This window comes from Felis catus, chromosome B4 (genome assembly GCF_018350175.1).
Source record: "Felis catus isolate Fca126 chromosome B4, F.catus_Fca126_mat1.0, whole genome shotgun sequence".
NCBI classification, from domain to species: Eukaryota; Metazoa; Chordata; class Mammalia; order Carnivora; family Felidae; genus Felis; species Felis catus.
The window spans coordinates 110,813,130-110,825,795 of NC_058374.1; the positions used below are offsets into that span (position 1 = coordinate 110,813,130).

Genomic DNA, 12,666 nt, shown 5'->3' on the forward strand with positions numbered 1-12,666 from the left:
TTTGTCAATACAGTGGTCTATATGTGTTACAAAATTTGGTTTGTAATTCGCTTTCAGTATGATCTGGTGGCCACATAATATACCACAAAGAACCTAAAAGCTGTGCATATTAAATTGGCTTGAGGTCAGTTCATGATTATCTATGGAGCACTTACCAAATGCTAAGTACTTTGCATATATTATTTAATCTTCATAGTAACTATACAACAATCTTCGCAATACTCCTAACACAATTGTTACTTTTTGGTTGGTAAACCATCTATGCATAGGGTGTTGCTAATCATTGCCATTATTTGGAGAAAGAGAATCAAGATGATCAAATCCAGCTAAAGATGAGTACAATTACCCTGTTTTACAGATTAGGAAGTTAAGCCACAGGGAGTTAAGTGACTACTCAAGGTCACAGAGCTCGAAAGTGACCAATTTTGGATTTAGTTTGTGCCTGAGTGACTCTAAAAACGCATCCTTCTAATTATGATGATTTACTGCATCTGTTAATGATTCTTTGCTGTTAAAAAGAAGAATTTAGGGACTAAGAAGTAAGTTAATTTCTGATACTACAGTATTTACACTGTAGAGTTTTCTTGTGTGGTCAAAAGGTGGAAAATAACTTGTCAAATCCTAGGGCATGCTGGGTAGCTGTCAGGACTATAGGATAATTAGATACCTTTCAAAGGAGTACGCTCAGCATGGAAAATGTCCTTAAGGACTCTGGTTCAAATGACTGATTTCATGACAATGAAGGACTCTGAAAGCGGAACAAGGTTCTTTTATGTAGACCAAAGGAAATAGTTAGGTTAGCATTGAGTCTTTTCAGGGCAAACACTGGAAGCTGAAGATTATCTGCGCTGATTTTTACCCTAATCCCCGTTACTGGGTTTCTGGTTACCTGACCTTAGTATAGGTTGTACAATATCATCTCTGTAACCTTTGTGTTTGTCAGTTTATCTTGATCAACTATCAGTGCAAAGTGAGAAGCTGTCTTTCATCTGGTTTCCAAGGGTGCTAACTAGAAAAGGAGAAACTAAAAAGTTTACATTGAGCAGAAATAAAGTAGCCAAGGTATTAAAGCACCTAACAGTGAATCTAAAGAAGGTATTTGAAGAAGGAAGACTTCCTAGGGAGAAGGTTCACTAAAGGATATTGGCACCATAGGACATTGTGAACAAAGAGGGTTGGCTAAAATCTTGATTTGCAATGGTACAAAGTTTTCCTATCTGAACTACAATAAAGAGTTTTTGTCAATTCATCCTTATGCTGAAGCAGTTCTCCTAAATCTAATGCATCAAAGATCTGGCATCATTAAGGGAGATAATCCTAAGAACTGTTAGCAGTATAAGCAGAGCTGGCAAAAAAAAAAAAAAAAAAAAAAAAAAGTGTAATGCTACATAAGCTTTCCTCTCTGGAAAGAAAATAGCACAGGTTTGACTTTTGGAGACCAACTAAATCAGACGGACGAGCAGAGAGAGGCTTTGTAGCCAAGGAGGTAGGGGAAAGTGAACAAGAGAGCTGTAAAACACAAAATGATTTATTTACAGCTGTTTATTAGATGAAAGGAAGAGGCACATATCACTTATCTAACATGTTTCATTTTTTAGTGGAAAGAATATTAACTTTTCAGTAAACAGACCTGGGTTTAAAGCTGGCTCTACCATTTTCCACCTGGGAAGTGTAGAGCACATTCTTTAACCTCTCTGGGCCTCACTTTCTCCAGAGGTTAAATGGAGCTTCCAGTATCTGTCTGTGTTGGAGTCTGTATTTGTCACTAGCCGTCTGTTTTTGACTCCGGGCAAATCACCCTACTGAGTGTCAGAAGTCCCATCTTTAAAAAGGGAATAATAATGCTCCCTGGTCCCACTAGAGAACTTTTTCCCATAGATGTGGACCAAACATACAGGACTGATGCCCTTGGTGGCTTTTGTTCTGTCAAACCAGAATAATAATGACTACCTAGTAGTGGCATTTTAAAGACTATATAGTAATTTCTTTCAGATTTCTAGTTTATGATAGCCAGGCTATAAATGGTGCATAGTAGGTATGCAGTAAATATTAGAACTACATTATTAAATTTATACAAGGTCTATAGGTATACAAGGTCTATAGGCATTGGCTTACTCAAAACTTGCTTTCACACACACACAAAAAAATGAATGCCATAGTAGATGACATATGAGATAAAAATTTCTCATATTTAAATTGTGTTCTCCATTTTTTTCCAAAGCATAATCATATCCTCCTAGAGAAGGACACACATATATCATACCCCTTATTTTCCAGAAAGGAAGGCTGAGATCCAGAGAAATTTAGCAATACTTACCAGAGATGATGTGACTTTAAGTAGGAAGTTAGGCTTGGATTCTGAATTCCTGAATTCCATTCCTGATCTCCTCACTACATTATAGTCTCTCTGTTCTGTGGGTATGGCACACCTTTCTAGAAATCCTCTGTTATGGTAAACAGCAAGAGCAAGACAAAAATAATTAAAATAGGCTTTCCCCTTATGAGCTCATGATGTGTTGATATCCTTGGCTTATTGTTTCAGTTTTTTAAATGTAAAAAAAACAGATACTGAATTCTCTGTAACATTTAGAGAAGAACAGAGAGAACACACTTTTGCTAAATTGAGTGGACTCGTGCCACTATCAATTTTGAGCCTTGACCTGATTTCAGACCCTTGAAACTTGAAAATTAGCAAAATGTTTTGCCATTTTTCAGAAACAAAGATTGAAGCTTTTTAAGATTACAAATCAAATTCATCAACTTTAAATAGCTAAGGAAAACATATTTTGACCAACAAAGAAAACTGGAATATCAACAAAATTATTTAATTTTCTTTGAAACATGTCTGCTTACAGTACATGACTACTTACCACACATCGTTTAAAAGCATTGGGTTTATAAGAATCAAGCCCAAACTGAGTTAAATTCCTTAATGTAATTTATTTTGCTCTGGAAAATAATGTTCGATAGGTTTTTTTGCACTATTAGAATACTTCTAGAAAGTATCAGAAATATAAAGCATTGTGTAAATGTAATATACTATCTATTTTAGTTCAGTCCAACCTACAATAATTTAATTCAATCTATAATACCCATAAAGAGTCTACCCTTTAGGGCATACTGTTGGCCCTAAGATAACTAAGGTCTTTGAGGAATTCAGTGTCTGTCTGAGCTTTATCATAATAAAAGCATATAGTTAAATATATTGATCTCTTGCATGTATCAGCCACACCACTAAGTTTTGCTCATGTTTTCTTATTTAGTACCCCAACAACATCCTTTGAAGATATATTAACCCCATTTTATAGATAAGGGAAAAATGGCTTAGATTAAGGAATATATCCAGGGATACACAGCTCATAAATGGCTTAATTTATTCACCTAATTAATATATTAACACAGATATGCAGACACAAACCAACATGCCTACATAAGTAGACACAAATACTTGCAACTTTAAAAAAACTATGAATATACTTTTTCTTCTTTAATTGAAGCCGAGGTGTTCTTTCTGTTAGTATTATTTCTCCTGCCAGCTTATGTTTAAATAATGACTATGTGATAGTGTCATCATTATCATGCAGAAAGGGCAATGTGTTTATAATAACAGAGGAGCACAAAAGCCTTTCATGGCTATTAACTCCAGTCTCAAATACTCTGGCCCTACCAGTGCACTTTGTTCATTTTTTTAAAGACAAATTATAACCAAAATGATATTTAAATTTTCAGTTGACTTCATAATAAAACTTCTCCTCTTAAACCACATTTGTGTTTTTCCTACAGAATTATGGTAATAGCATTTTTTGAATATACTCAGAACTGTCTTTTATAAAAGGATCCCAATAAATTTCATATAAAAATATATATACATATAAAAGGATCCCAAACACACAAGGCTGGAGAACCTCAGACATGTGTGCATGAGGGGCACATGTATAGGAAGGAAATTCAGAGAAACATGAAGTTTTAAAAAAGGATAGACTCCTCCCCCCCACTTTATTTAAAATTTGCATATAGAAAACTCTTGGTAGAATATTTAGAAAAGCAGAGATTTCTAAATCCATTCATGCATTTAAATAGTAGATTGAGTGTCTGTGTTAGTTTATCAGGCTGCCATAACAAACTACCACTGACTAGGTGGCTTCAACAACAGAAATCTATTTGCTCACAGTTCTGAAGGCTGGAAGGGATGGCTTCTTCTATGGCCTCTCCTTGGCTTGCAGATGGCTGCCCTCTTGCTGTGTCCTCCCAAGGGTGTCCCTCTGTGCACACAGGCCCTGGGTATCTCTTTGCATGTCCAAATTTCTTATTATAAGGGCAGCAGTCAGATTGGGTTAGGGTCCATGCTATTGGCCTCATTTTAGCTTAATTACGTCTTTAAAGGTTCTCTCTATAAACACAATCACATTCAAGCTACTGGAAATTAGGGCTTCAACATATGAATTTTGAGGGAAAACAATTCAGCCCCTAACAGCGACCTTTAGCTGTAAAGAACTGAGAGTTCTTCCAGATCTAGAATTCCGTGTTTCTTCTACAAAATTTTCACTGCATATAAATTGACCACAATCTAATTTTACTATATAAATGCTTTTCTTTTTTAAAAATGACATTCCCGTTTTTCTGTGCTATGCAGAGAAGAAGATCCCTATTACATTGTCTGGGTTTCCTTCATAACTTAAAGGGAAATTTTCACAACGTCTGGAGCCCTAAATGTCCTGCAAATGAAGGAGGAGGGTGTGCTCAATTTCCGTGCAGCAGGAACCCACTGATGTGGCACCAGCCTTGACTTCCAAACAGCGCAGTACATTATGGGAAGGGGAAAAAAAAAAAGCCGTGGAATTACCTCATAAATCTGCAGAGAACCTGAGAGATGCTTCTGCTGGTGGTTCGTGCCATTGTTGCCATTGAAAACCTGACCAATGTCAGTGTCATAGCCCCCAGGAATACTGGCCAGCGAGCCTGAAGTTTGTTGCTGCCACTGGAGCCATTCCTGTGGCTGGCCCCGTAGCTCCTGGAACCTTCCCTAACCAGATCCAGGCAGGTTCTGGGAGCCGCGACTTCCTGTGGTTACTGATCCCAGGTCTAAGCACCATCTGCTCACAGTGGCCTCCTAGGTTAACCCGCCCGCCATGGCTCCGTAGAACAGACTCTCTTCCGCACCAGGTGCACGTTGCCGTGTCTCTCTGAGGGTCTGATAGGGTGGCTACCGCTGTGGGAAGTTCTACGCATGCGCGCCACAGTCTTGCGTGGGTGCCTGCGTGAGGTCACGTTCGATCTCTGTGTCTGCGGAGATCCTGAAGGGATTGGAAAGGAAGAGCAGGCCGCTGCTGAAATGACCATGACCAACGAAGAATTTCAGGGTGAGTGGACTGCTCCGGCTCCCAAATTTACTGTAACTCAACCTGAGGTCACAGAAGAGAGTGAAGGCCTGCAGGTGTCCTCTGGTCTCTTCCGTGGTTCCCTGCTGGAGTGCAGCGCCCAGCCTGCCCCTCAAGACTGCAGCGACACTGCTCCAGCTACCGAATGGGTAGGAACAACCCCTGCGTGGTCTTAAGCTCTTCTTCCACACACTCTTGTTTTTAAATTTACTTTGAGAGAGAGAGAGAGAGAGAGAGAGAGCGAGCGCACAGGGCCGGGTGGGAGGAGGAGGGGCAGAGGGAGAGAGAGAGAGAGAGAGAGAGAAAGAGAGAACGAGAGGGAATCCCAAGCAGGCCCCACATTGTCAGCACGGAGCCCCATGCTGGGCTTGAACTCGCCAACGGACCCGAACGGTGAGATCATAACCTGAGTGAAAAACCAAAAAGTTGGACGCTCGACTGAGCCACCCAGGCGTCCCTCTTTTTCCACGCACTCTTAAACGGAAAATGGAAATGAGATTGCTGGAAAAGAAACAGTTTCAAAAAAAAAAAAAAAAAAAGATATTCCTGAATTAGCTTTAGTAGGATATTTTATATATCTGTGTGTGCATATATAAATACACATGTATGCACACACTAGCAGGCAGAGAGACGGCTGTGGTTATAGCTACCTTGTATTCACTCACACATTTACAACCAAAAGTATGCCAGGGATTTAGGCAGACAATATGCACCAATATCACCAACTAGTAATTTATTAATTAGACATAACCAAACGAGTAGCAAGAATCACATATTCTTACCATGCTAGAAGCATTCTTTTTAAAAATGCATTTGGCTAAGTTTCTCTTTTAGATTAACACAATTTCATGCTATATTAAGCCTGATTTGGGGGTATGTTTATATAGACTAAAATAAATTATCTGCGGTTGTACCGAGTTAAACGTCATCCCGAGTACATTCAACAAGGGTCTTGCTGTTTTCAATTGAATTTTCCAAAAGTGGCAGCAACAGCATTTCCAATACCACAGGCTCTGGCAACCTTCAGTCAAGAGGTGGAGCCTGTGTCTCTGCCTTCCCCCCGTCTACACCTTTAAAACTTGATGGGCATCTGTGACTGCCTCAATAAATGGAACGCAGCAGAAGGGATAATATGGGACATCTGAAAACAGGTCATAAAAGACGATGTAACAGTTATTTTTGTTTATTTGACTATTTTTAGGCAAGTTCTTCAAATATGTTTGCTTTTTTAATGCTGCCTATAGTTCAAACTTTTACTTAGTTTCTTTTTCGTGATTCATATAATATCGGTGTTCTCATCTAATACATTTGTTTGCCATTCTATATAAAATAGCCATCTGTTTTTATTGTGGAAGTAATATATTATGAATCTTGGATTATTCTGTCTACTGTCTTCAAGTATGACATAAACCAGTGAAATGTTCATTAATAAGTTGACTGTCATGAGCTGTACCCATTTTGCTTTTCTAGACCAGTTTTCTCATTAAAAAATGGGAGGTTATATCAAATCAGTATATGATCATTAAATTACTTAAGACATTTGTTATAATGTTCTGAGTCCCTCCTTGTAGAGATTCAGTAGGTCTGGAGAAGTGCTCAGAAGACTTTTTTAAAATTGAGAGAATTTTTTTTAACAGGACCTTGATATGACTCTATGGTTAAGAAAGTTTTTGGAGTAATTTGTAGTTGTGCAATTCTTTAGGAAGATTTCAAACTCAGTAGAATTACATTTAATTCTTAATCACCATTGATAATAGGAGCAAGATGCTAATAATTCAAGGGAGTGTAAGTAAATCCCAGATTTTGTACTTTTGGATTTCAAGTGAGTTTTACATAATTTTGCTTATTGTTATATAGTCCTAATTATTCTTTATTGTTGAGATATAAAATTTAATATTAATTTTAAGATCCTTATCAACCATATACAGTTCCAGGAAAAAAAGCTTTTAAAAGATACACTTTTCAAATGATTCAGTCATTCCACTCCTCAGAGAAATGAAGGCATATGTCCATACAAAGACATGGCTACAAATGTTCACAGCTTCTTTTGTAGTAGCCAAATAATGAAACAACCCAAGTTTCCAATAAGTAAATGGATAAACAAACCATTTTATATACATATGATAAAATATTACTCAACAATCAATAAAACCAACAATTGATACACATAAAATCATGGATGAATCTCTATAAAATAATTATATGGAGTGAAAGAAGTCAGACAAATAAATACAGTCAAAGTACACACTGTATGATTCCATTATTCAAAATTCTAGCAAGTGAAAAATAATCTATAGTGACAAAAAACCAGATCAATTTTTGCCTGGGGATACCAGTGGAGGGTGGGTAAGAGGGACACAAAAGTACATGGGAAACTTTTGGTGTGATGAATATGTTCATTACCTTGGTTAGTCTGATGGATCCATCAGTATACACATATATTAATACCTATCAAATTGTACACATTAAATATGTCCCTTTTGTATGCTAAATATACCTGAAAATAGTTTCTAAAATAATATAAAAAATCTTTAAAAATGAACAAAAGGTATGTGAGAGCTATGCAAAGAAAATTTTAGGACTTAAATGTACAGCATCTATGGGACATTTTATTAAATTCTTGGAAGAATTTTTGTGCTTCTACTGAATGGCATGATGAATATTTCAGTTTCCAGTTTTCATAATTATGTAGTTTGGGGATATTTTTTATAATGAGTTTGCATTTGAAACTGGATACTTGAACAATTAATATACATCTATGCCCATAATGAATAATAATGCCTAATTTAAAAATTCAGGTGTAACCAATGTTAATTTGTTGCTGCAGCAATGTTCAGTCTGCTGTCTTGCTAAAAATTGTGGTTTTCTAACCTGATTTACTACCATTCAATTACTCAACATAAATGTTTGAACCACATTATGATACAGGTTGTGGGTAGGGAGATGATATATACGAATTGGACAAACTTTGAAATCAGATAAAGGAGTGAAGACTCAGGCAACTCTAAGAGAAATGATAAATACATTTAAAGAATTACAAAAATGATTGTTAAAAAAGTGAAGAGTTACCAAAAAAATAAATAAATAAATAAAACCACAATCCACCCCACATGAATTTCTGGGCGGGGCAACTCATCACTCTCAATGGATATGTAATGCATTCCTATAGATCACTTGTGTCTGAGAAGACCAGGGATGTCTAATGGGTAAAAGGCTATTTGAGATGACATTTTAAGGCAGGATAGAATCTGAACATTAGGTTTGGGTTTGGAGAAGAGAATTTTCCAAATGAAGGGAACTATGTGTGCAAAAACAGATGGCTAAAAGTGCCAGATGCCTGTAGAAAATTTTGACTGGTACATTACTCTGTGAAGGCCAGTACTTGGAGTATAATTGGAGTGGTAAACTGATATCAGATCAGATCTCAAACACTCTATTTGGTTAGATTTGAGTTGGTAAGCAAGAGGGAACCATCAAAGTTGTTGAGCATTTTCATGTCATGATAAGATCTATATTTTAAGCAAATGATGTGACAGTAGAGTGTAGGAGAATTTGAAGGAACGAGAAAAAAAATTTTCTGCTTTAATAGTTTTTCATTTTTGAAATGGTCACCTATTTGCCAAAAGATGCTTTCTTTTTATTTATTTATTTATTTATTTATTTATTTATTTATTTATTTATTTTTATATATGAAATTTATTGACAAATTGGTTTCCATACAACACCCAGTGCTCATCCCAAAAGGTGCCCTCCTCCACTTCTCTAAACAAAAGATGCTTTCTTAAGCATATCACATTGCCTTTATTAGGGATGCCAAGAAAGAAGAGTTGCTTTTAAGAAATGGGATGGATTAAACAGCTAGTAACTGTACAATCCACCTGTAGACTTGGGTTTACTTGTATTCTATCATACTGATCATACCAGATAATACTCTGGATGAGAAGGATATTTGTCTCCCCTGATGGGGCAGCTTTTGGCAGAATATACTGCCTTGCTAAGACAAGGTGAGTTAAGAGTCAGCACTATGAACCTGCAGACAGAAAGTATTGGGTAAGTATAATGATACATCTGGAAATTAGGTAAAACAGTGATCAGCATGCAAGTTTAAACTAGGCAAGGAATTAGTAGTGGTTATAAGGGGTCATGAGGCAGGTGTGGAGTTGAGGGGAGGAGAGGAGAATTTGTAGCATGTACCAGCTTCCCTGGTGTAAATGTTTCTACCACAACCAATTTCAAACTACCAAAATAGGATCAATAGGCTCACAAAATTTTTGAAATTTAAACAGTCCATTCTCGTGAGCCATCATGGGGCCAGCTCCAGCATACTACCAGTGCTGCCACAGAGATTTGTAACGTAGGCAGGGATAATGGACCAGGGATCAGGGACTTAGGCAGACAGACTGGATGAGAAGTTGTCTGAATCCAGGCAAAGCATCTGAGTAATATGCATCAATATCACCAGCAAGAAAAAGCTGGCTATATTATTGAAAATTTTATGAGCCATGGCCTCCCTTTGTTCCTTTCTTTCACCTCTCCGGGAGGATAGGTCAGAGGTAGGTGGAGGCAAATTGGAGTATCCGCTCGAGTTGTGAGCAAGGAACCTAAGAATGTGGCAGTCACTGTCTTCTTTCTCCTGGATAGACATGATAGGTTTCTGGGTCGCTGGTAAGGCTTTGCCTCCTCCTTTTGATTAGAAGCTTCATTCTCAAGCCTACAGCTTGACAAGTATGGAAAAGGTAAAAGTAGTCACTGAGGGAAAGCATTTCTCCATCTGCTAGTGAGTTGCTTGCTTCTAACCAGTTTTAAAAATGAGATAAATGAGATAATTTCTACAAGTCTTTCAGCTGCTCTCTTCCTCCCTCCCTCCCTCCCTCCGTCCCACCTGCTAAGTTCTGTCTTGCTTAAAGCAAGCTATCATTCCTAGTAACACCATTCATAAATATGGTATTATAAAAATATTATTTTTTTAACTTTATTAAGCTTTATTTATTTTTGAGAGAGAGAGCGAGAGAGAGAGCGAGCATGAGTGGGGGGGAGGAGCAAAGAGAGGGAGACACAGAATCTGAAGCAGGCGCCAGGCTCTGATCTGTCAGCACAGACAGAGCCCAACACGGGGCTCAAACTCACAAACCGTGAGATAATGACCTGAGCCCAAGTCGGACGGTCAACTGACTGAGCCACCCCGACGCCCCTATAAAAATATTCTTTAGCTCACATTCTAGGATGAGTTTCAGTGTTTAAATATGTGGAATGAGGGACGCCTGGGTGGCTCAGTCAGTTAAGCATCCAACTCTTGATTTCTGCTCAGGTTATGAACTCATCTTTGGTGAGATCCAGCCCCACATTGGGCTCTGGGCTGATAGCATGGAGCCTACTTGGAATTCTCTCTCTCCCTCTTTCTCTGCCCCTTCCCAGCTTGTGCACATACACACATTCTCTTTATCTCTCTCAAAATAAATAAACTTTAAAAAAATCTGTGAAATGATTTTATTTCCAGAAGAAATTTACAACCTAAATAATAGTAAAAAGAATTCCAAAATGACACGACTGTAGTTTTCATCACTTAATAAATCTTTTAAAAATAGCTGTTCTAGCATACCATTTTTTTTAATGAGTTAACCTTTGTGTACAGTTTTAGTAATGGTATCCCCATTGATAATTTCTGCCAATTAGAAGTTTAGAGAAGCCCAGAGAAGTCCAGAATGTCAATAAAACAATTAAATATGGTATTTAAAGGATCTAAATTTTGTTAATGAAACTAAAAATTTCATTAGACTATTCCCTCTCCTTTCAAATGTTTTTTGTTAGTTGTACTAAATATCCTTATGCAAATAATTGTAGAAACAGTGTCTTCTAAAGGTACACATCAGCTTTATACCATAAAAATTGTTGACACAATTTAAAAAAATGGTATATATAATGGGGTGCCTGGGTGGCTCAGTCAGTTGAGTGTCCAACTCTTGGTTTCAGCTCAGGTGATGATCTTGTGGTTTGTGGGTTTGAGCCCCACATTGGGACTTTGGAGAAGAGGCGCAGGCACATTATCAGAGACAGTCTAGGACTTGAACTCTCTAATCAGGTAGAGGCAGGCTTCGTAGCATGGAAAAGTAGAAGTGGCCTACAGTTAAGAGTTATGGAAGGAGAAATGAAGTGGGCAGTAGGCTTGGGTAGGGTGACTTTTAAATTAATATTTAAAATTTTTGTTTATATATCTTGTTTTCCCCTTCGCAAGAGATAGAGAACCCAACCACAAACTGCTTCCAATTCCATGACTTCCAATGATTTTACATAATTTCATATATTTAACTATATACATACCATTTTTTAATTTTTTCTTTTTTCTTGTTTATTTCTTTTGATTGGTAGGAGGGGCAGAAAGAGAGGGAGAGAGAGAATCCCAAGCAGGCTCTGCACTGACAGCACAGTGTCCTCCCAAAGCTACTAGGCTTTAAGCTTTCTCTTTCTCATAAAGCCCATAGGCTCTCCCAGGAGAGGTATGCACTTACAGTTGTATGCCTGGGTCAACAACATTTCTGTCCTGCTCCTTATGAATCCACAGAATGGTGAAGTGCTATAGGCCTCTTTGTGAGTTGTAGGTTTCTTTGTTTACCATACCATTATGTACTGTTTATAACTCTTTTTTTTTTTTCTTAACTGAGAAGGGCTGGGGAGGTAGATTTGGTATTCCATTTCCCTTGGATTTTGTAAGAAGCCACCCCTGGAGTACAAGCCTGTATTATGTTACGCGAAGTCATTTATTGACTTCTCTACTTAGAATTGCCCTCCCTCAAACCTTTAACCATGCTCCACATACTCTCTATCCCCTTTTCAGCTCTCTTTTCCTCCCTGATATTCATCACTGACTGGAATGCCTTATATTCTACTTCTATATTTGTCTATAGTTTGTTTCTTTTCCACTAGAATATAAATTGCATAATATCAGGGATTATATCTGTGTTGTTCACTGTTGTATTCCTGGCCCCTGGAGTCGTACATAGTACACAGTAGGTACTAGATAGTTATTGAATTCATGAGTAAATAAAATAATGAATGAACAAATTCTGAGGATAGGGTTCAGAGCTGGTAATAGGGTCAAAGCTGTGGCTTTCTAGTTGCCAGCTTCATAAGAAAGAAGATGAACATAATTTCCATGCAGGACTATTATTTAGTATAAATATATGCTTCATTCATTCATCCATTCACTTAAACATTTGCTGAGAACCTTTTACGTAAAGGCATTGTTCTATATGATGGAGTTGATACAGAGTTCTAGGTTAGCAGGTTTGCT

At 37.5% G+C, this 12,666-nt stretch overlaps 1 protein-coding gene and 1 long non-coding RNA gene across 7 annotated transcripts in view; one reads left to right on the forward strand and one right to left on the reverse strand.

The window, feature by feature from the left end:
• The window catches only part of KITLG (KIT ligand), a 100,507-nt gene extending 95,383 nt beyond the window's left edge, over positions 1–5,124 (reverse strand). For 2 of the 5 annotated variants that reach the window (XM_045060757.1, XR_006600173.1), the window contains exons 1-2: positions 4,844–5,111; positions 2,318–2,444 (exon numbers count right to left, since the gene is read on the reverse strand). In XM_045060757.1, the coding sequence (XP_044916692.1) occupies positions 2,318–2,444; positions 4,844–4,932 (216 nt within the window). In that variant the 5' untranslated portion in view covers positions 4,933–5,111. Of the gene's footprint in view, positions 1–2,317; positions 2,445–4,843 lie in introns of all 5 variants that reach the window. The other 3 variants (XM_045060759.1, XM_045060760.1, XM_045060758.1) reach the window with 3 other exon arrangements.
• A 2-nt stretch (positions 5,125–5,126) lies between these two features.
• The window catches only part of LOC123386669, a 174,717-nt gene continuing 167,177 nt past the window's right edge, over positions 5,127–12,666 (forward strand). The window contains exon 1 of one of the 2 annotated variants that reach the window (XR_006600928.1): positions 5,127–5,527. This is a non-coding gene — a long non-coding RNA (uncharacterized LOC123386669). The remainder of the gene's footprint in view (positions 5,528–12,666) is intronic. The other variant, XR_006600927.1, reaches the window with a different exon arrangement.